Here is a 23,977-nt window from a genome sequence, read left to right on the forward strand (position 1 = left end):
TTTAAATATATAAATACAAGGTATATTGAGATAGGGAGATTTGAATACATAGTTTACTGTTCTTAACCAATGTCAATTAAGTTTTAAGTTAATTTGCAATAGATTTTTTTTTTCTTGTTCTTTCTTTTTGGCTTGATGTTTGAAGAGAGTAGAATGGATGTTTCTTTTTTTCTTTTTTCTCAGAATTGAAATTGAGTTGAGAATCTCAAAATCTAAATTGCCAAATTCATGTTGGGGTCGTTCGTTAGTCCTGTAGGTTGCACCACCAATGCTATTCTCAATTATACCACAATAAACGTGGTGAAGGTTTTTTTTTTTTTGTTTTGGGTGTGTGCGTGTATGTCTATTTATATAATACTAGCCTCTCTGCACGCGCTTCCGCGTTTGCGAGAGGATTTTAAAAAAAAATAAGTAAATTTATTTTAGAATTAAAAAAGATAATGGGTAGTTGTGTTCCATAAAAATAGGATCCATTATCTGCTTTTTCTTTTTCTTTTAATTTTTTTAAATATGAAAAAGTGTGAGTTTACCATATTATCCTCATCTAATTAATAAGTTTAGTTCTTAATGTTTGCATTAACCAAGGATATTTTCTGGTATTTTGAATGTTTCACCATTCTCTGCCTTTTGCTTTATATATATGTATGAAAATATAAAGCAAAAGGCAGAGAATGGTGAAACATTCATAATACCATAAAATGCCCTTGGTTAATCCAAACATTAAGAATTAAAATTATTAATTAAATGAGGATAATATGGTAAATTTATACCTTTTCATATTAAAAAAATTAAAATCAGATAATGAATCCTATTTTTATGGAACACAACTACCCATTATCTTTTTTAAATCTAAAATAAATTTTAATTTAAAAAGCCTCTCGCAAGCGCGGAAGCGCGTGCAGAGAGGCTAGTATAGATGAAAAATAAAAATAAATTTAGAACCGTGAAAAAAGTCTAATTGTTAGAGCTCAATTCACAATAGAACCACATTATTTGAAATGTTCATTTTTCAAAGGATTATGCCAACATGCAAAATCCAAATCGAAAATCAGTTGCCTTCTTGATTATCATTCATAAGATGGAGAGTTGTATAGCAAAAATGACGAGTACAATAGACTCGTCCAACAAAACCCAATTTGATCCAACTTCGAAATCAATCTCAATTCAAATTCATAGAAGTAGACACAAGAAAATTGGCGAAATTCATAAAACTAAACAGAGAAATTATCGTGTGTATCTGAATCCTCCCCTCTATATCTGAAAAGATACGCCCCACCCTCAAATGAAAACTTTCCCAAGAAAATGCCCTCAAACACATTGGACAATATGCACCATTTAAAAGAAAATGACACCTGAGAAGCTAAATCGTTTCTTTCATTTCTTGGGGGCTTAAACCCCAAAGTGTACAATGGATGCGGGTAACAAAGAACTGCTGAAAAACGAAAAAAAAAAAAAAAAAAACAACAACAATTTCTTACGTCTGTATACCACTTGTAATCCCCTCTTTCGGTATCCACCAAATACCCCCCTACAATATAAAGATCTAAACCAGTAACAGTAACGAGGGACTTTATTGTCATGTTTCAAAGAACTGATAATCAGATATCTCAATCAATGGGAAGGCCTCTTAGTACAAGATCATATTTCTTCTATTTAAAAAGAATGGACTGTAAAATTGACTCAAAAAAATATACAAATTACGCCCTTCATTACGCCAAGGGAGTGAAGGAAAGCAAAACCGGATCGGAGCATGAGGATTGTTGAGAAGCTATACTGACTTGAATCTCACAGAAGCTTACTAGTTCTTCGTCTTGATGGCCCTCCAGGAAAAAGCTTCATAATCCATCCCAAGACTCTTTCCACTACCTGCACGTGAGAATAATAGAGAAAGATGATATTTCTATATATTCCACTCCATGATTGCAGAAACTACGATTAATCTTCCAAGAAACATTATTTGCACTCTGGCTTAATTAACAGCTTGGACCAGAAAATACATTTCTAATTAGAGACAAAATAAAGTATTAAAGGAACCAAAAGAACTAATTGGTACTTTTGAGGAATGATGTACCTGAGCAGCCAACTATAAATAAAATTATATCAAAAGAAAACACAGTACCTCATCGCCTTCATCTGCATATGGAGTATTGTCGGGAATATCAACAGGACTAGGTTGTCTAACAATAATATTCTCGTTAGCCATACTTTGGGCAGTTAAGAGCTCCAATCTCTGAGTTTGAGCTTCAAGTTTCCGGGACAATTCATTGTTCAGCTCCTTTATTCATGAAAATCAATACGGTCAACATTGTAATTATGATCGGTGGACTAACAAAACAATTATGAGCCAGACACAAATCCATATATCAAAACTGAATCAATGCTACTATTAACGATGTAACTTCAAACCACATTATCCACTAGAGTATGACCCATTGATGGTAGTGATGTCACTCCCGGTAACAAGAGAGAAGTCAATTCCATGTGTAACGACTTTCACCAAACTTACAACAAAATCAAACTAAGTACAGAGGCAGCCAGACCAAGAGTCAAGGTCAAAACCCATCTGATAAATAGGAAATGTAGTCTGCTAAGATGACAAAAGCATTCCCATTGGAATGTATTTTGTGCTTGAACTAAGCTTGTTCCATTGGATCAAAAACCAAGTAAAACAAAAACAATACTAGCTTGTTCCCAATCCAAGTCCACAAGTTCGAAGTAACATAAGAAATGCATAGGCCTCTTTCTGTCACAATATTTCATAACCCTTAAATATATGTATCAATCCTGAAGAAAGCTTCCTTCTTCCTTAAAGTAGACCAAATACTAACAAGTCAAAAGCAGGAGCAGACTACTACATTGAGTTGAAAATTTAGAATTATGCTACCTTCAACTTGGAACAATTAGATGACTCGGATGCCAAAGATTGTATTAACTCTTCTTTCTCCAATGCTAACTGAAACAAGAAAGCTTCAATAGTTATTATCTTTGCATACTAGTAAATCATTTAAACTGCAACCACTTGTTTTCTCCTTTTCTATTTTTGAATATTTTGAATATATAAAGTTTCTATTCAAAATAATAATAATAATAATAATAATTTAAACTAACAAGAAAGCTCCAGTAGGACTTTTTTTTGCCATCTCACTTTATCTAGTTCAACTAGTAAATCATATAAGGTGAGAGAGAGAGAGAGAGAGAGAGAGAGAGAGAGAGAGAGAGAGAGAGAGAGAGATTAGAATTCAATTTAATGAGCTACATTTAACAAGACCACTGAAACATCAAAAGTTAACCACTGAGAAAATATAAGGGGTAGATGGTACCTCAGAAATTAGTGTATGGATGTTTTCAATTGTTTGCATCTGGTCATGAGGTAGATTCACAGATGAAACATCAAAAGTTGGCTGTCCACTTGCAGGCAGAATCGGGAAACTTGAGGCATCATCCCTTTCCTGGCCTAAGGTGTCAGGAATAGCATCTTCATTTGCTTCAATTATTAAATTTTTTTAAAAAAACCAACGAAGAAATTAGTCATCATAAATACATTCATTCATCAGCAAAAATCTTATTGGTGAATATTTTTATCTATGCACATTGTTCATTGGAATTAATATGGACAGAATTAAGTAATAAACTTCTCATACAATGACAACAAACCTAACCTTCTCCGCAATAATAAAAAGACTTGTATTAATTTAAACAAAAACTTGATCAGGAATAACTAATGAAAATAATGAGTATTTGTTAGGGTAGGTGGTCATTCGATATTCCCAACATGCACGGTGGTTGTTGAAAGTTATTGATTTATTTGGCTTACATTGATTGTTTGTAAATGTATCTTAGGATAATCAGCATCAATCAATATATCCAACACTTGTGAATAGTAAAAATTTAATAGCAAAGTTATAAACTAAAACCAATAGTTAAATAGGAGTGAAGCACTACAAGAATTATGAGAATAATAGAAAATTAAAATAATACAAATAGAATACAGTAATAGATGCAGCCATTTTTTTGTTAGATTCTTGGAACGATTATCTTGGCCACCAAAGAAAGTAAACTGGGTCTTTACTTGTACCATGCATGCATACCATTGCCTTTCTAAGTTAAAGTTGCAATCACAGACAAATGCTTCATTCATAAAATAGAGGTATAACCACATAAATATCATTACATAGCATTAAATGTTGTCAATTATCACAAAGACTCACCAGAGTAGTAACGGTTTTTATGTAGTTATATCTTTATTTTATGTATGACGTGCTTGGAGGAGAATTCACTCATAGGTTGATAGAAATGAGTGTGTCGATTCCAACATGAATGCAATCATAAAGATTTTAAGAACAACATATGTTCAACCAATAACAATACATGCAAACACTAATTACCAAATAACAAACACAAGCACAAACATAGCCATGGCCACAAACCAATTAACTGGATTCACTAAGAAATTCAGTACTTATTATTATGGCATTTTAAATTTACCTAGATCTTCTGTAGAAGTAGACACATCTTTGTTATTAGTATTCTTGCTAACATCAACATTCTTTCCACTTGTGGAAGCTTTCCGTAACATAGACTGCAACAGCTTCTTCTCTGTACCAGATAATAACAACGAATAAGGAGCAAGATTTGGAGGCATAAATAAAACTATAGAAGACTACATTCACATTAGTGGAGGGCTTAAGAGACCAGTCAATAATTTCACAACCCACCTTGTTGGCATGGCAATCAGGGGCCTTTGCTACATGCAACTCCCAGCATTCTTAGCTTGTGTTCATTTTCATATTAACATAACAAAAAACAAAGGTTCTGAAACTTAACGAACCTCAATGGAATAATATTTTTTTTTATTTATGTAAAGAAATGATCGCTTCATTCAAAGGGAGGATTGGGAGATAGAGTCTGGTAATATTTGAACCTCCTCAATCTCGCCAATGATTATAGACCTAGTGGCACTCAAGCAGTAAAACAACCGTGCTAAGATAAGTAGCTTGATTACGCTCTTATTAGCTTAAATTGGTGACAAGGGCACTAGAAAGGCTAGACCATAAAAATTAAAGAGGCACACCAGCAGCAATTTGTTCCCTCTGAGAAAAGTCACTAAAGGTAGAATTCTAAATTGAAAGGTCGGTCATGAGCAATAGCAAACCTAGAGAGGTTCTACTATACAGAGAAGTATTCTTAAAATTAAACAAAAGGGCTTTCATATCAGAGGACTCTACCCTCACAACTTTTCAACCTTCTGTCTTTTTTATAAATAAATATAATATACCCCTTAATCAGAAATAGTGTAGTAAAATTCTATTGTAGATCATATAAGCCTTACCTTCCTGAAGAGCATTGATAGTTGACTGCAAATCCGAACGATCCTTTTCTAGGCTAGACAGTTTTTTCCTGCACAGATTGATTTAGGATAGTCATTTTCAGACATTGGTAATAAGTCTAAAACTGAAAGTGTACAACATTCTTTAGGATGGTCATTTAGGATATGCATCTACCACATTCTTTAGCTCACAACTCTAATTTTTCACATTCAGTAACACTCAAAAATTTCAGATTTTTTTTCCAAAACAAATATAACATTTTCCATACAAGAGACGGGGGAGTGATAAAAAAATAATACAAGTGATTCAGAATATGTTCACAAATTTTTATTTTACTGCAAATGTAAAAGGATAACTTACTTGTATGAAGAGATTTCAGCTTGTGTGTTCTCCAATTGCCTTTCCAACTTTAGCTCACTGGACCTTAATCTCAGTGCCTGGGAAAATTAATATAGCAATTTGAATATATTGTTTAAAGCAGCAGCATCAAACATGAGCAATTTTGTACCTAACCCATATCACTATGTGTACATACACACATACACGCATATGCACAAAAGCTCGGACAAACTTTTATGTTGGCCAAAAGTACAAACATAACTCGTTTCATAGGTCACATCCAAGGAAAACATATGACCAAAGTTTCTGCCTACCACCTCCACTACAATTTGCCATTTCCTCATGTCCCCTTCTTAGCACAAAAGAGTAACATAAAATAAAAAATGTTTTGTCCCCATAGAATTACAAAGTTGTTTCTACAAAGCAGTGCCTAAAACCCAAACATACCAAGAAAAATCACTACCTTCTCCTCTAATCCGATAACTTCGGATGCCAAAAGCTTGGCACGTTCATCGGCTGCATTACATTCTAGATGTGCATTTGCATATTCATTTCTGACAGCATCAAGTTCCACCTATTGACATCAAGAAAAATTGAAATTAATGAAAACATAAACTAGATAAAGAAGAATGTGCAATACTCAAAATATAATTAGACATGTAAACATCAAAGGGTGACTAGATCTTATATATCAACAAATGCTCAATCACAGCAAAACCCTAAGAGTTTATTATCTGAGTGTAAACACACATGACAGCCTCATACAAGCTAGAAGGTACATCCTTCATTCTTTTTTTCTTTTCTTTTTTTTAGTTCAAAAAAGTATTTCACCCATTAAGGATATCATTACAATACCAGGGATGGGGAAGACTGGATTGTTTATAGATGGTGGACGGTTCAGACTTAAGAGTATTTTTTCCATAAAACATAAATGACATCCTCAAGTCACAACCATCCTTGGCATTGTAATAGTTTCCTACTGCACCTTTCTAGGCACTCTCTCTAGGCATCAAATCTAAAAGTTATTACCACATTTTCCAAAGTACCATTAGTCCTAAAATACACATCCACACAAACAAATATCTAAACTATAAACTATAGTGTAAATATACACTGCATTTGTGTCTCAAACCAGCCAAACTAGATTTTCATTCATCCACAAAAGGTCATTAGAATGTAATACAGAAATACAGAAATTCTTGAGAATGCACATATGCATGTTGGAGTGGATGCACAAACATATCCTTGTGCACAATGTGAAACATCTGAAAGCACACACACATATTAAATATCTAATATATATGTAAGGTCCCTTGAGATATAAATGAGTTCCGAAATGATCGGTGGAAAGGGGATAAATGGACTCTAACCAAGTGGGCCTTGATTTCCTCCTGTATATTTTCCAAGTCAGATTTTAGCTGGTCAACAACGCTTCTCTGTAGAAAAAGCAAATAGAAAACAGTTAGAGAATGACCTTTTTAGGGAGATATAGATGGCAGCATCACTATACAGTGAAGTTAGCATAGCTGTCTTCTTGCTAGGATACTAAAGGAGAACAGAAAGTAATGCAAAGATGTCAGGTATGCTTAATTCATAAATTCATAATGCATCAACACACTAAATGTTACATAAATGTAATGATGCAATATCACGTTACACAGGTATACCTGTTGGTTATAACTCTCCGTCAGAGAAGAATTTTCAGCAGCCAAGGACTCTGCTAAAGCACGAGAAGCATCAAGTGCTCGTTGCAAAGAGAACTTTTCTTGTGTCAAATCTTCAATATGCTGCATAACAAGAAGATAAATACAAAAAAACCATCAACAATAGAATTCTTCCAAAGCAACATGCTCAGAAGAGTGACATCACAGTTTACATAACTGTACACAATTTTCATTAGTTTTTTTCAATTTGGAAGTATACAACCTAAGATCTATGACAAAATGGAAAATAAAACTTAGTTATTATTAGATGTACTAAAAAAACTTAGCATGTAATTGTTAAAGTCAATCATTCCTAGAAAAAAGGAAACTGCATACATGTTGGCTTATTTTATGTATTTTTCTCTGCTATGCTAAAGTTAATTATTGTACTCAAAGAAGGAAGGCAACTTTTGAGATTAAAACTAGGAGCACACGCTATACCAGTGATGCACCGTATATGATGAGGACATCTTTGTCAAACCCATTAGGGTTTACAAACGAAAGAGATGGAAGAGGGAATTATTAATTAGTTTCCTAATTTATTTGTTTGTTCCTAGGTTCTCTAAGTTTTCCAGATTTCATTAGGATTTTTAGTTTTTCCATATTTCAGTTGGATTTCTAAGTTTCCTATTTTATTTGGATTAAGATTTCTTTCCTAGAATAGGTTTAATTTTCCTTTTCACTATGGGGTTAGATTATTATATATGCCCCTTCTATGTAATTCATTATGGAGTTGAGTTGTTGAGATATAAAGAAAAGTATATTTTCCAGAGATTGGAGACTACTTGGTGTGAAGCCAAACCCCTGGAGTGATTCCGGACCTATCCTTGTTCGTTCTATTTTCTGTTTTCCATTGTTTTCACTTCCGCTAAACTACCTAAATTCTCAATTCACCCATATCCTACATCAGTATATTCTCAGATGCACTTGAAAAGACAGGTATTTCCATTCTTCAATACAATGTATCCTTAGTATTTCCATGTTGGATACTTTGTTATCATCAACATCTCTTCATTATAACTCTAGCCATCCTCTCACTAACCCCTCAAAAGTCACAGCTACAAAATCAATTGGATGATGATCTTAGTAATCAACCTATATTTCCATCCAAAAGGAAGCTCCAAAAATCAAAATGCAACTCAATGGACTACATGTGTCACCCTACAAAGGACCTCAATATTTAATTGATTAAGGAATTTTCGAAGCTAAAATTACTAAATATATGCAAAAGAAATATCACCAGTGGACATATGTGTAATCATTCCCCATCAGAAAATTAGGGGCAAATGGTACCTGTTCCAGAGCAGAAAAATCTTCATTCTGATTAGGAGAATAAAATTCATGTTTTCTCTCCATGCTATTCCCCTCAATTATTGGCCTCTGCTGGTCCATTCCAGCATTAGGAGGAAATAAAGACTTCACAGAATTCTCAAATGCATGTGCACCAGTTTCAAACTTTGAAAAGGATCTCACAGTATCATCATCCATAGATGGCTTACGAAAAGGCGACGAACCTAGAAAACTCATGCCATTTGATTTATAACTGTTGGACATAAGTGATTCCTCAGGTTCACCGTGTTGAAAAACAGTCCCTGAAGAAGCTTTAGACACATTAATAGAATCCAGGAAAGATGAGCGAGATCTCCTAGAATTAGTTTCAGGTGTAACTGAATATAGTGATGAACTTCTGGCATCAGATCCAAAACCCATGGATTCAGATGTCTGCACTGCTGTACTCTGCAAATTATGAAACCCACTAGCAGAGCTAGTAAGCTTTCCTTCTCCAAATCTGAAAGTTATAGGATCACTTAAGTCCACACTATTACCATGCATGTTTTTCCCAACTTCATGAGCAAACCCTCTTAAGCTGTTACTGGGCTCAGCCAAGCCTGCCATGAGGTCCCAAAACATAATTACAGTGAGCATCTTCCTTGGAAGAGAAGATTCAAAGAAATTGCATAAGCTACACTGTGATCATTAGATCAAAACACAGGAAATAAAAATCCAAAAATGTATAATTACCTTCATAAAGTGAAGATGGAGGAGGGCCACCAGACACTGTGCTGACATTACTGGCCTCACTTTGAAGCAATGCGCTGACAGAGTTCTGAGGTGAGATTTTTGTAACAGTGGGATGAGAAGAACCAGAGTTACTTACAGAATCCATCAAAGATATATTATGTTCTTTGAACTGAAATTCATTCCTTCCATGATAACTGGAATGACTTGTATTGCTATCAAAATCTTGACTTGCTTGTGGTCGTAGGGCAATAGACCGATCAGATGTGGTCTCACCTGAGTTACCAGTATATTTTTCAAAATCATTATTCATCCCTTTTGTCCCATTGCTATGATTAACGTCTAGTGATCCAGCAAACCCAAAACCGCCATAGCTCTTATATTCTTGATCACTTGCATGTTTATGCACTTGATCATTAAAATCATATGTTGAAGGACTAGCGTGGGAATTATTCAGGGGAGCTTGTTCCTTTTTTTGGGAAAAATCAACAGCTTTGTAATCATTGTTGGATGATACAGAAGAAGTTTCAGTATAAGCACCACTAGGTCCATCAGATGTACCAGCACCATCTGGGACTGTAACTCGTACAAGTTCAGTTTCTAGAGGTTGTTTCTCATTTGAGCTAACCTCAGGGGCATTGGTTTGGCTAGTGGATGAAGCCTTCTTAGCTCGCTCTGCTGCTTTTTTCTTACGGAACTCCTCCAACTGCAAAAGTAGGGGAAAAAACCAAATATATGTGAAATTCGACAAACAAATAATGAAATATTTGGTAAGTTACTTTATCAGAATTGACTAAAATTAGCTACATGCGTATTTATTAACAAAAAATACTGAACTACACAGACAAGAACTAAAATGTTGATCTGTTTATCACGAGCCTTTGTTGGTTAAACAATTCTTTGTAAAAGTATGGGTGATCTTGACGTTTTAAATTGATTATGCTCTTCTTTCTCTTTCTTTTTCTTACCATAAGGCATCCATACACGAACAATGCTGGACACATAACTATGACAACCTAGTCCTATCTGCATTTTCTTTTTCAAAATAACAAGTGGGGTAGCATGCAATCTCATCTGTTGTCCGTCTAATGTTTATTCGATGCAACAAAAATACTGCTAAATCATTTTGTTCCTGCTAGCTCAAAACAAGATGTAAAGGTTGAACATAGACACTCAAAAACATCAAGATTCAATATTTATCGCAGTTCCTGTACTGTCTCTAAGCATTATAAGCCAAACAAAACGATTTCCTGAACCCAAAAAAAATGTGTTTTTAATCATATGTCAATAGTAGGGAACACAATATCTTCACTATGACAGCAACCAAGTATAGATTCCGACCGTACAAGTGCAAACCAGACAATTGGATTAAAATTCAAAGCGAAGAGTCAATCATTTCACATTTCCAAATAAACAATTGCAGATACATATATTATGCACAAACATGCAGACTTATGTAAAATTACATTTGAACAATTTGAACGGAACTGGATAGTAATCGAATAGAAAAAATACCTTGCGCTTTCCAGCTTCCAAATCCTTTAGTTTTCGCGAGTTGGGCAATACTTGAGCTGAAGCCATTTAATCTCCAAAACTCACACAGTTTCAAACATATGAATGCACAATTCCCACCACCTCCCCCGCAAACCCCTAACGAACGAAAACCCTACGAAACAAACAAAACAAAACCCTACAAAACCACAGAGATACCCGGATCAAGGAATTGAGCAATGACGCGCAATTCAAATTCGATCAACGGTCGGTTTCAATTTCGAATTCAAAACGTAAAAATCGAATCTTCGTAGAGAAATCAGAAAATATGTATAAAGCCCTAATTTCTGTAGGAACAAAGAGCCCGATCTGATCGGAGAGATGGAGAGCTCTGTGAAAATCTTTGGTTCTGGCAGATCTCCCCCTTTGCTCTCTCCCCTCTCCCTCGCCTCCTTTCTCTCTCTCTTTTTTTTTTCTGTGCGTTTTGTTTTCTCAATTTACTTTTTTTTTTTTAAATTTTTGCGTGGATGATGATATTACGTGGCGGTAATGAGGGATTTTCAATTTGGGCTTTTTGTAGGTTTTTTTTTATTCGTTTAATTATTTATTTGTTTTTTGGTGTGTTTTGTTGGGGTGGCGTCGAAGAGATGATTGATTATGGCTACGTAATGAATTTGAATTGGCGACCAAAAGGCCTTTTCGGATTGTGATTTGTGACAATGCTATTAAACTGTTGGTAACGTACCTATGAATTGTATACCAAATTTTGGATTTTGTTACAAAGTAATTAATTTCTAAGTGTTATAGCGTAAGGTCAAAATTTATGAATTTATCTTATCAAATTTGACTCAAGAGATCTCGATTAACAGTAAGATCATTGTAGCTCAAGTGGTAGTTACTTTTACAGCTAAGAACATGTATTCGAATCTCCTACCTCTTTTTATCACTTATGTCACATAACAAAACAAAACAAAAGGTTGATATTACAAATAAAGGGTTAATTGTTTTATTAGTCCCTGAGTTTAGACCCGATTTGTATTTGAGTACCTCAATTTTCAAAATAGTTCTCGTGGTCCTTCAACTTCAGTTTCGTTAGAACAAATGGTCATTTCCTTAATTTTGTTAATTTTTCTGTTAAATGCATGGACAAAATGGTATTTTTGTATCAAAATTGATAAAAATATGAATAAAAAATTTAAAAATTAAAATTAAACCCTCTCTCTCTCTCCCTCTATCCCGATTTCTACTCCCCCAAAACTTAAAATTTTTTTTTGGTTGGTTTTTTATTTAATTTTCTTTTATTGTTATTTTAAAGATATAATTTTTTATTCATTTTTTTTGTTTTAATATAAAAATATCATTTTGCCCCTGCATTTCACTGAAAAAGTTAACAAAATTGATGGCAAGACCATTTGTCCTAACGAAAGTGATGTTAAAGGACCACGGGAACCATTTTGAAAATTGAGGTACTCAAATGCAAATCAGGTCTAAGTTCATGGACTAATAAAATGATTAACCCTACAAATAAACCAAACATTCTTATTATTTTTTTGACTGCAATATAGAAACCTTCGGCTAGTGTATACATACTTCGTAATTTTCTGATTTTTTTTTTTTGAAGAAAAAATAAAATTACAACCCAAATCCTTTTGGGCAAGCTGTCACATTCGGGGATGGGATCTGCCGTAGCACGATATTGTCCGCTTTGGGCTCCCCTCTCTACCCTCACGGTTTTGTTTCTAGGAACTCACAAGCAACTTCCCAATGGGTCACCCATCCTAGAATTGCTATAGCCCAAACTCACTTAACTTCGGAGTTGGTGAGCTCCCAAAAGGCCTCGTGCTAAATGGAGATTGACATGTACATACAAGACACATCACCTCCTCTCCGTTGGTCAATGTGGGATGTTACACAAGCAGGTCCAAAGAGATTGAAATAAAAGCATTTACTAGATAAAGGGGAGCTAAAATTGAAAACAAAGGAATTCATAGAGCATACAAAATATATATATATATATATATACAGTCCCCTTCTATTGAGGGATTCTTCAAATAATTTTATTTGAGGGACGCCCTTTAGGGTACCCTACAATTTTTTTCCCAATGATCCAAATCATTTATTTTTTAGGTCTTCATTTATAGATCATCCTTACAAAAAATTAGACAAATCGGAAACCGTTTCGACATCCAATTGTATCTTACAAAATCAATGAACACAGTGCTTCAAGAAAATGCTAAAATTTCAATAACTTAATTGAGTGGTCAAATGATATCGGATTCAAGTGATTTTTTGTAGAGATGATCTTTAAATGAGTATCTACAAAATAGACGGTTTGGATTAGTGAAATACACTCTGGAATAGGGCCTACAAGGGGTGTCCCTCAAATAAGCTTATTTGAGGGATCCCTCAATGGAAGCTCTCTATATATATATATATATATATATATATATATATATATATATATGACTTGGTAGGTTTCAGACTCGATCAGGGACACGAGATTTCCTCAGGCGTGTCATATGGGCCAGCAATTTTTGGTAGTCAGGAAGGTTGTCTTTGATCACAGGAACTTGCTTGAAATTCTGAACCCATGCATGCAGCCGAGGCAAAGTGCTTGCCTCCAGAACCTTGACACCAACCATTTCTTCAGTGGCCTCAAACCAGTGAGGCAACCAACCATGTGTTATGTCTACCAAGCTTATAGTTTCACCCCCCAAAAAACTTCTTGTCTCCGAGGCCTTGCTCTTCCAATATTTTCAGGTTTTCCAATACTGCTTGTATTGTCTTTTCTCGCTCTTCCCCGGCAGTTAATTCTAAGAGTGGACCAAAAATGGGAGGCTAAATTCAAAGTATATAAGCACTTGTATTGATATTGTAAAGCAAAGTGAATTTGTAGAATAAAAGTAAATTTAGATTTTAGCTAAAAAAAACTTTCACTTTTGGACCATATATGTGTGAGTCACAATGATCCAATGTTACATTTATAATGAGACCTATTGCTATGTTGATGTACTTGACACCAGGTCTTGGGCCACACTATTTTCAGGTCCAATGGCAGAGTCCCCGCCCTCAGGGAACTCAGTCTCTTTTGTCTCTTTGCCATAACATTTTCATTACGAACTACAAAGACAGAAAAGTGGGTCTTCTTATTAGACACCATTCAACCTTGATCCAATGTACAGAGAATATACTATTTTTTTTACTCAAAACACAACACAATTCAACATACTTACAATACTAACTAAACTTCTAATATAGTCAGTTAATTGCTAATACAAAAAACTGAAACACCCTTAGCATCCAATCACTTCTTCTCAGCCTTTTTGGCTGATCGTGGCTAGATCTAAGGCAATTTCCTACTTTTGGCCCCCTGATGGTTGTGTTCTTGATATTTTGGGCACTGGGTGTAGATCTCCTTTGATCTATCTTCTGTGGAGGTGGAGTTGAAGCATCTGGTGGGATCTACTATCTTATGGTGGTGTGGGATCGTGTGTGGTGCTGGTGATGCCGTGACTTTTACTTAAAGGTCAAGGTGGAATTTGAGTGGTACTATATGGTGTTTCCAGTTCCAAAAATGGATGAGAGTTGGTTCTTTGACATGATATCCCATCCCAGCATTGGTGCATCACTCAAACATATGTTCATAGACTGTCTCAAAAATTGAACTATAACAAACAGAAAGAAAAAAAAAAAAAGCAGATGATACAAAAAGTGATGAAATGAAAATGGAAACTACGCACCTGATACACATAAAATTGGATCCAAAACCGCGCGGAGGCTCTTTCGTGAGCATCTTGAGGCAGCAGACGATAATTCCCCGGCCAAGTTTCTTCGATGTATTCAAGGATGACAGAGGACTCGGCAATCGGCTTGCCACGATGAACAAGCACCGGGACCTTCTTGTGAACTGGGTTGAGCTGCAAAAGCAATTCACTCTTGTTTGAAAGGTCTTCTTCTATGTACTCATATTTCACACCCTTGAGCTTTAGAGCCCATATCACTCTGTAAACATATGGGCTTGGCCAAAACCCTATTAGCTTCACTTCTTCTTCCATTGTTGACGTGTTGAGGTCAAGACAGGAGGCTCATAGTCATAGCAGTCTAAATTTTGGTTGCTGATATAATAATGTCTGAATTTTGACTTGGCTTTAGTGGTAGCTTGTAACTTTTGTAAGTAAGACAAAATGAAAATTCTCGATCTTCATTGCTCGCTGATTACGTTACAAGAAAATTCTTCTCTAAGAGCATTTCCACCAGTTGCCTCTTGCCATGGCAAGATTAGCCCTAGGGCAGGCACTATTCATGTGAATAGTGGCTGCCCTAGCCCCCTTCAGCAAAATGTGTTTCCAGCAGTTGGGGCTTGACATGACAAATACTATTCATTTTTTGTTTTTTTCACAACTTTGTTTACTTAAACAATTAATTTGGATAATATTTTCGGATAAGATTTTTGGGTTCCTACGTGTCAATACTATTCATATCGGATAAGATTTTCGGTTTCAAATTTCAGATAAATTTCAAATTTCAGATACATTTCAAAATTCAAATTTCAGATAAATTCAAAATGTCAAATTTCAGATACATTTCGAAATTCAAATTTCAGATAAATTTGAATTTTGAAATTTCATTTGAATTTCAAATTTCAGATAAAATTTTCACCCTCTAAGATTGCGCCGCATGTCATATCTATCTGTGTACATTTTTCTATAAAATCAGAGGTTCAGCTCATACCTCCCACACCAGTTCTTCTCTACATTTCCATTTCTCAAATTTTAGATTTCATTCTCCATTCTCAATGGCAGACATGGAAGAGGTTTTGGAGAGGCAAGAGCGAGAAACTAGAGAAAGAATGCGTAGACGAGCTGCAAGCAAAAGGGCGCAGAGAGAACTAGATGAGCAACTTGGCATAGCAGTTGCTTTGCTGGAGGAAGAAAAGCAGGCTCGCCGTGGTTCACGAGAAGGCCGTCGCCCAAATGTGGACAGACATAGACATTCCCGGGGTAAGAATCTTATGGAAGATTATTTTATCCCACAATCTCTGTACTCTGATGTTCATTTTCGAGGGAGATATAGAATGCAACCCCATTTGTTCAAAAAAATCATGCAACTAATAAACATGTTTTTATTTTATTATGTTTATGTTGTATGTTGTTTATTTTTTGTTGTGAGTGGGTTGTTTATGTTTTATGCTTTGGTTGTGGGTTGTTTATTTTTTATGCTTTGGTTGTGGTTTGTTTTTTATGTATGGAATGTTTTGAATAAAAAGGATTTTTGTTGAATATTTTCTTCATTTAACCAATCCGTGTTGCTAGGTCTATCGTCACGAAAAAGTCTTCGTCTCATAACATCCCTTCGTTCTAGCTTCCAAAATTGTTTTGTTTCAAGGGACATATGGCTTGTATCCATGGCCATGGTTTCCCGATCTTTTTTTTCAATGTTTTGTTCGCGTACATACTCCATTTCGTTGCGTACATACTCCCTTTCTTTTGCATATTCTACTTGAATAGCCAAATCGTGCTCTTGTTGTTTCAAGTCCATTTCAATTCTCATGGCTTGGTGCTTTGAAAGTTCCTCCAAAAATTGAGATGTATTCTTGCTAGAATTACTCCCTCTCTTCGCCTTCGCCGCCTTCCTCCCAATAGGCCTTGGATTATTTTCAATGGGTGACTCGGTACTCATCGGGGAATTCATAGGTGAATCCGATGCCAGCGTCTCATGAAGTGGAGTCTCGTTCAAGACTACCGTCGGACCGGTTGGAATAATTTGGAATCTCTTACAAGTCTTCACCACCTCCCAACAATGGGTATGGTTGAAACTTTTTTTCCGTTGACCAGTAGCACCAAACCACATTTGTGCTTGTATAATCTATAAAAAAAAATGAAATGGAAATGCAAGAGAATTTTTAAAATATTGGCAATGCAACATGTAAAAAAAACTAATGGAAATTAAAGAAATAATAAAAAAATGCAACATGTATTAAAAAAACTAGAGACATATTAACAGAATATATAAATTGCAAGAAACATTTAAATAAAAATTAATATGACATAGAAATTAATAGAAGAAAAATGACAAATAATTTACCTCACTGCTAAGATTTTCTCTGCTTCGATGGTTGTCAATCGCTTTTGCTAAGGCATTTCTCCATTTCCCCAACTCTTTATTAAGAACTTTCCACCTACTGGATAATGTCATTTCTGTACGTGTAGAACCAATTGCCCTTTCACAAAATGCTTGATGAATTTTTTTCCACATATGAGAAAATTTAATCTCATTGCCCGTTACGGGACAATGACTAACTTGGACCCAAGCCTCACACAAGCTAACAGCTTCCATCATGCTCCATGCCCCTCTATTTTCATTAGAAGAACCCATAATATGCTAGAAAAAAATTACAACTTCAAAGTGAAAAAATATTGAATAGAAAGTGAATAAATTTTGAGGAGAAAGTGAACAATAGTAGAAGGAGAAGAAAATATATGAGGATTTGGTGTTAAAAATGAAGAGTATTGGTTGGTATTTATACACAAAAAATTCTGTAATTTTTGTGTATTTTTTTTAAAAAAATTCGATTTTTTTTCAATTTTTTATTATAGAAAAATTGGCTGCCGTTGGATTGAAGAAAAAATTCCAATCGGAGCGACCAGAGGTTGCCAAGTGTCAAGTACCCGTTGACGGCCACTGTAGCGGTGATTTGAAATTTTTTTTAACGTTGGCGCTTGCAATGCACGCGCCAACGGTAAAAAAAATTCAAAACCTCCAGGGCTGACGCCAGCATGGCGTCAGCAATTTTGTCCGCGCCCTCGGGCCTGAACTCGGGCCAAAATCGCCTTCTGGCCTGCCCGTTTTGGTGGCCCCCATGCTCGCCCGGACTGAGTCTTGGTTGCTGGACTTTGTTTTTTTGCCCAAACCCCCCCCAGCCCGAGTCCAACAGCACTGCTGGACTTGCTCTAATAGATGTTGACAGAAACCACTTGTTTCAAATAGGACAAAACAAAGCCCTTCAAATTTCAAACCTCCCAATTTTATTTTATTTAGAAAAAATGTGATTCCTATGGAGCTTGTACATGTCAGTAGGTGGAATTTACATAAAGTTAGTCAGTCCTGATTTCGAATATCTGTGTGTGACTTGGAAAGGATAGAAAAAGAAAACTTATTTACATTAATGCCCTTTAAGATTTTTGGTATTTTCACAAAATTTTAGTAGGTTTTGAAAATTACACTAGGATTTCTTGAGGTTTCAAATTATTTTTACAAAGCCCTTTTGTTATTTTTCCCTCCAAAATTGCTAATGGCATAAAAAAAATTTCTTCAAATAAGAAAAGTAATAACTTCAATACCATTTTTTTTTCCTTTTGTTTGGGCTCGCTCTCTGGCTAGCGAGGAGAGCCGTGCTATATATTAGGGTTAGGTTCTCTTTTGTGTTCTACCATCGTTGTCGCTTTAATCTTGGAAGTGTTGGCCTCGCTTCTGTCTCTCTTTGTTCCCAAGCGATAGCTTTTCCTTTGCTCGTCGTCTTTCCCTCTTGGTTTAGAGGTAATCATGTTTTGTCGATTTGGGGTTCACGGCTAGGGTGCCCTAGAGTCGTCACTGCGGTCGTTGTTCACAGCTAGGGCTCTTTGCCCTAACATCGTCACTTCATCCTTTGGATTGCCCTTGGGTCTATTGTTGGGTCTTATTTGCCTTAGTGTCGCAGCTATTTTGTTTAACGCAGCTCCACTCCACCCTCTCGATTGAATCTTGGCTTTTGTGTGGTCGTGTGGGTCTGCAGCCTTCGTGATGGCTTGGTGGTGAGGGTTGCGATAAGGAAGTTTTGCGAGGTGCTGGTGGTGCACACTCAGAGTTTACAGGTGGTTGGCTTCTAGGCTTTTCTTGGGTAGTATGGATCTGGTGCGTTCTAGGATCCTCTATGTTATAGCGTAAGTCCAAATTTATGGATTTATCTTATCAAATTTGAATCAAGGGATCTCGATTAACAGCAAGGGGCCTGTAGCTCAAGTAGCAGTAACCTTTACAACTAAGAACATGTGTTTGAATCCCCCACCCCTCATTATCACTTATGTCACAAAACAAAACAAAACAAAACAAAAAATTGATATTATAAATAAACCAAACATTATTATTATTTATTTGACCGCCATATAGAAACCTTTGGCTAGGGTACACTACTTCATAATTTTCTGATTTTTTTAATAAGAAAAAATAAAATTACAACCCAAACCCTTTTGGGCAAGCAGGTCCAAAGAGGTTGAAATAAAAAGCATTTACTAGATAAAGGGGAACTCAATTTCCCATAAGTGTAATTTTCTGATGATGTGATGCATGATGAACTTTAGTTAAAAATTTGTTTTATGACATTGCTTCATCATGATAAACATTGGTCCATACTGAGCATACAAATTGAAAACAAAGGAATTCATAGAGCATACAATATATATATATATATATATATATATATATATATATGACTTGGTAGGTTTCAGACTTGATCAGGGACACGAGATTTCCTCAGGCGTGTCATATGGGCCAGCAATTTTTGGTAGTCAGGAAGGTTGTCTTTGATCACAGGAACTTGCTTGAAATTCTGAACCCATGCATGCAGCCGAGGCAAAGTGCTTGCCTCCAGAACCTTGACACCAACCATTTCTTCAATGGCCTCAAACCAGTGAGGCACCCAACCATGTGTTATGTCTACTAAGCTTATAGTTTCACCCCCAAAAAACTTATTGTCTCCTAGGCCTTGCTCTTCCAATATTTTCAGGGTTTCCAATACTGCTTTTATTGTCTTTTCTCCCTCTGCCCCGGCAGTTAATTCGAAGAATGCACCAAAAATGGGAGCCTGATAAATAAATTCAAAGTACGTAAGCACTTGTATTGATTTTGTAATGCAAATTAAAATTTTAAACTGATCATATATAGCTATTTGATATGGTCTCGTAGCGGACAAACTTATTTATCAAATTATATGTTCACCATATGATGTGTTAGTATTTCATTTATATATTCAACTATCTCACTTTAAAACTCGTTTAATCCTTAAAAATAAGATACCAACACATCATTTGGTGAGCAAATTTGGTTCTCTATCCTTTGTTTTACAAGTCGGCATTACTTATGGCCTAGCTTTTTAACATATGTGTGTGAGTCCCAATGATCCAATGTTACATTTACGATGAGGAGTCATTCTATAGTGACGGGACCTATTGCTATGTTGCAAGAATTCTATAGTGAGGGTCTTATATATGGCCCTTAGGTGAGGCCCTATTCCTTAACCGTTGGATCAAATTGGTTAATTGTTGGATCAAATTAGTTGACATGATCTAACGATTAAGAGATATGACCTCACCTAAAGACCATATATATATAAGGTCCTCGCTATAAAATGACTCTGCTATGTTGATGTATTTGACACCAGGTCTTGGGCCTCACTATTTTCAGGTCCAATGGCAGAGTACCGGCTCTCAAGGGACTCTAGTCTCTTTTTTCCCTTTGCAATAACATTTTCATTACGAACTACAAAGACAGAAATTATAAATACAGTAGATGTAACCTAATTATGGGTGAACCACTAAAACATATGTTTATGTGGCTGTGATTGTGATTCTATCTTCTTAATCGGAATCTACAGACATCAATTTAAAAATTAAATCCGAAGTTTGGTCATATGCTTGTTAACAAACTGAAAATTAAATTATTGACCAAAAAAAAAGACTCAACATCAAACTGGTGAAATGAAAAAAAAAAATTGAAAACAGTCTGCGTAGCATATGCAAGAGTCTTCTTTAGCAAACTAGATCAACAACATAATAGATTTCAACCCAGTAGTCTGTCTCAAAAATTGAACTATAACAAACAGAAAGAAAAAAAAACAGATGATACAAAGAGTGATTAATTGAAAATGGAAACCACGCACCTGATACACATAAAATTGGATCCAAAACCGAGCGGAGGCTCTTTCGTGAGCATCTTGAGGCAGCAGACGATAATTCCCCGGCCAAGTTTCTTCGATGTATTCAAGGATGACAGAGGACTCGGCAATCGGCTTGCCACGATGAACAAGCACCGGGACCTTCTTGTGAACTGGGTTGAGCTGCAAAAGCAATTCACTCTTGTTTGAAAGGTCTTCTTCTATGTACTCATATTTCACACCCTTGAGCTTTAGAGCCCATATCACTCTGTAAACATATGGGCTTGGCCAAAACCCTATTAGCTTCACTACTTCTTCCATTGTTGACGTGTTGAGGTCAAGACAGGAGGCTCATAGCAGTCTAAATTTTGGTTGCTGATATAATACTCTCTGAATTTTGACTTGGCTTTAGTGGTAACTCGTAACTTGTAAGTAAGACAAAATGAAATGTTAGTCCTGTAGCTGCTTGGAAAATGCATGAAAAGTGACATGCCCCCCGCCTTTCTTAGTTTCTTCTTTTATGTATCTCTTTTTTATTCTCTCCTTTTTCTATCTTTTTTTAAAGTTCTACATCCACCGAATGGACCTTATCCTTTTCTTTTTTTTGGGTCAAATGGTAATTTTGCCTCTCTTTCTCGTTCTTTATTGCTCGCTGACTACGTTACAAGAAAATTCTTCTCTAATAGATGTTGACAGAAACTACTTGTTTTCAAATAGGACAAAACAAAGCCCTTCAAATTTCAAACCTCCAAATTTTATTTTATTTTGAAAAAATGTGATTCCTATGAAGCATGTATATGTCACTATGTGGAATTTACACAAAGCTAGTCAGTCCTGACTTTGAATATCTGTGTGTGAGTTGGAAAGGGTAGAAAAAGAAAAGTTATTTACATTAATGCCCTTTAAGATTTTTGGTATTTTTACAAAATTTTAGTAGGTTTTGAAAATTACACTAGGATTTCCTAAGGTTTCAAATTATTTTTACAAAGCCCTTCTGTTATTTTTCCCTCCAAAATTGCTAATGGCATAAAAAAAATTTCTTCACATAACAAAAGTAATAACTTCAATACCTTTTTTTTCCTTATTTGGGCACGCTCTCTAGCTAGCGAGGAGAGCCATGCTATATATTAGGGTTAGGTTCTCTTTTGCGCTCTACCGCTACTGTTGCGTGTCTTGGAAGTGTTGGCCTCGCTTCTGTCTCTCTTTGTTCCTGAACGATAGCTTTGCCTTTGCTCGTCGTCTTTCCCTCTTGGTTTAGAGGTGATTATGTTTTGTCGATTTAGGGTTCACAGCTAGGGCTTCGTGCCCTAGCGTCGTCACTGCGGTCGTTGTTCACGGCTAGGGCTCTTTGCCCTAACATCGTCACTTCATCCACTACATCGTCACTTCATCCACTAGATTGCCCTTGGGCCTGTTGTTGGGTCTTATTTGCCTTAGTGTCGTTGCTATTTCGTTTAACGCGGCTCCATCTCCATCGTCTAGGTTGAATCTCAGCTTTTGTGTGGTTGTGTGGTCGTATAGGTCTGCAGCCTTTGTGATGGCTTGATGGTGAGGGTTGCAATTGTTGGAAAAGATTGCGAAAAATCAAAAAGCCAATAAATAAATATGGCACTCTCAGGATCTGACTTCTCCCAGCCTTGTGTAAATAAAATGGACAAAATTAATACTTTATCTTCCACTAAGAAAAATAATGGGAATACAAAATTAATCTCACCAAACACCGGTGGCTAAACTCTCTCTTGGTTTTTTTTTTCTCAAGAGGATTTTCTCTCATACACAAGTGAGGTTTTCTTATCTCTCAAAACTCTCTATGTTTTGGTTTTCTAAAGGATGATTTGAACTGAAGGAAAGCAACTGCTTTTATAGCCAACGTTTCTGACAAATTGGTGGCCTTGCATGCGAGAGAGTTTTTCTCATTTTTTCTTCCGTTCGTTTTCTTCAGATTTTCTCGTCCTTTCTTTTATTTTATTTTAATATTTATTTTCCTTCTTTTTCTCTCCTCCACTAACGAGGGAAACCCATCAATCTCCCCCTCCTGACTTAGGTGGAGGGCTCCAGCAGTCCAGCTGCTCTTCTGCAAAATTCGTACTTGTCCTTAGGTAAGGACTTGGTCATCATATTTGAACTATTGTCATCAGTATGGATTTTCTCAAGTTGTAATTACTTTGACTCCAACACATCACGTATCCAGTGATATCGCACATCAATGTGCTTCGACCTCGAGTGAAAACTCGGATTCTTGCTCAAGTGGATCGCACTCTGACTATCGCAATGCAAAATGTATTTGTGCTGCTCTTGCCCTAATTCTTGTAGGAATTGCTTCATCCAAAGCATTTCTTTGCATGCTTCAGTAGCTGCAATGAACTCTGCCTCTGTAGTTGATAGAGCAACACATTTCTGTAACTTTGATTGCCATGAAACTGCTCCCCCTGAAAATGTAATCAGGTATCCTGAAGTAGATTTTCTGGAATCAAGATCTCCTGCCATGTCTGCATCTGTGTAGCCAATCAATTCATATTTTCCACCTCCAAAACACAAACTCATTTTGGAAGTACCCCTGAGATATCTGAGAATCCACTTCACAGCATTCCAATGCTCTCTGCCTGGTTTAGACAGGAATCTGCTTACAACGCCAACTGCGTGCGTTATGTCTGGCCTCGTGCAAATCATTGCATACATCAGACTACCAACAGCTGAGGAATATGGCACCATATCCATGTTTTCTTTTTCTTTCTCACATGTGGGACTCTGCTTTGAACTAAGCTTGAAGTGACTAGGAAATGGAGTAGAAACTGGTTTTGCTTTATCCATGCTAAACCGTTTTAGTACCTTCTCGATATAACTTTCTTGTGATAACCTAAACTTCCAATTTTTTCTATCACGGGTTATACTCATACCGAGGATTCGTTTTGCGGGTCCTAAGTCTTTCATAGCAAAAGACTTGCTCAACTCTTTCTTCAGCTTGCTAATCTTGTCACTGTTTTGTCCCACGATCAACATGTCATCGACATAGAGAAGAAGTATGATGAATTCACCATCATCAAATCTTTTCACAAATACACAATGGTCTGAAGTAGTCCATCGATATCTGTGTTCAATCATGAAGGAATCAAACTTCTTGTACCATTGTCGAGGTGCCTGCTTGAGTCCATATAAGCTCTTCTTCAGCCGACATACCAAATCTTCTTTTC

At 36.0% G+C, this 23,977-nt stretch overlaps 1 protein-coding gene and 1 pseudogene across 1 annotated transcript; both read right to left on the bottom strand.

Annotated features, from left to right (window-relative positions):
- On the bottom strand, window positions 1,354-11,766 carry LOC18793258. Its single transcript, XM_007226214.2, has 13 exons — window positions 10,904-11,766; window positions 9,392-10,094; window positions 8,663-9,258; window positions 7,334-7,453; window positions 7,037-7,102; window positions 6,130-6,240; window positions 5,688-5,764; window positions 5,330-5,397; window positions 4,486-4,596; window positions 3,321-3,484; window positions 2,885-2,953; window positions 2,120-2,275; window positions 1,354-1,866 (listed from the first exon to the last, which is right to left on the bottom strand). The coding sequence occupies exons 1-13, from the start codon at window positions 10,967-10,969 to the stop codon at window positions 1,786-1,788; spliced, it is 2,388 nt and encodes a 795-aa protein (XP_007226276.2). The 5' UTR covers window positions 10,970-11,766; the 3' UTR covers window positions 1,354-1,785.
- LOC18792624 lies at window positions 12,806-21,250 on the bottom strand (annotated as a pseudogene).

The sequence above is a fragment of the Prunus persica genome, chromosome G1 (genome assembly GCF_000346465.2).
Source record: "Prunus persica cultivar Lovell chromosome G1, Prunus_persica_NCBIv2, whole genome shotgun sequence".
NCBI classification, from domain to species: domain Eukaryota; kingdom Viridiplantae; phylum Streptophyta; class Magnoliopsida; order Rosales; family Rosaceae; genus Prunus; species Prunus persica.

Excerpts from the sequence above, each read along its gene's own strand:
- LOC18793258 (XM_007226214.2), bottom strand. The coding sequence starts at position 10,969 with ATGGCTTCAGCTCAAGTATTGCCCAACTCGCGAAAACTAAAGGATTTG. Across the intron at positions 9,259-9,391 it reads TCCATCTTCACTTTATGAAG|GCTTGGCTGAGCCCAGTAAC; the intron begins GTAATTATACAT and ends ACCTCATGGCAG. Across the intron at positions 2,954-3,320 it reads TCCATACACTAATTTCTGAG|TTAGCATTGGAGAAAGAAGA; the intron begins GTACCATCTACC and ends TTCTTGTTTCAG.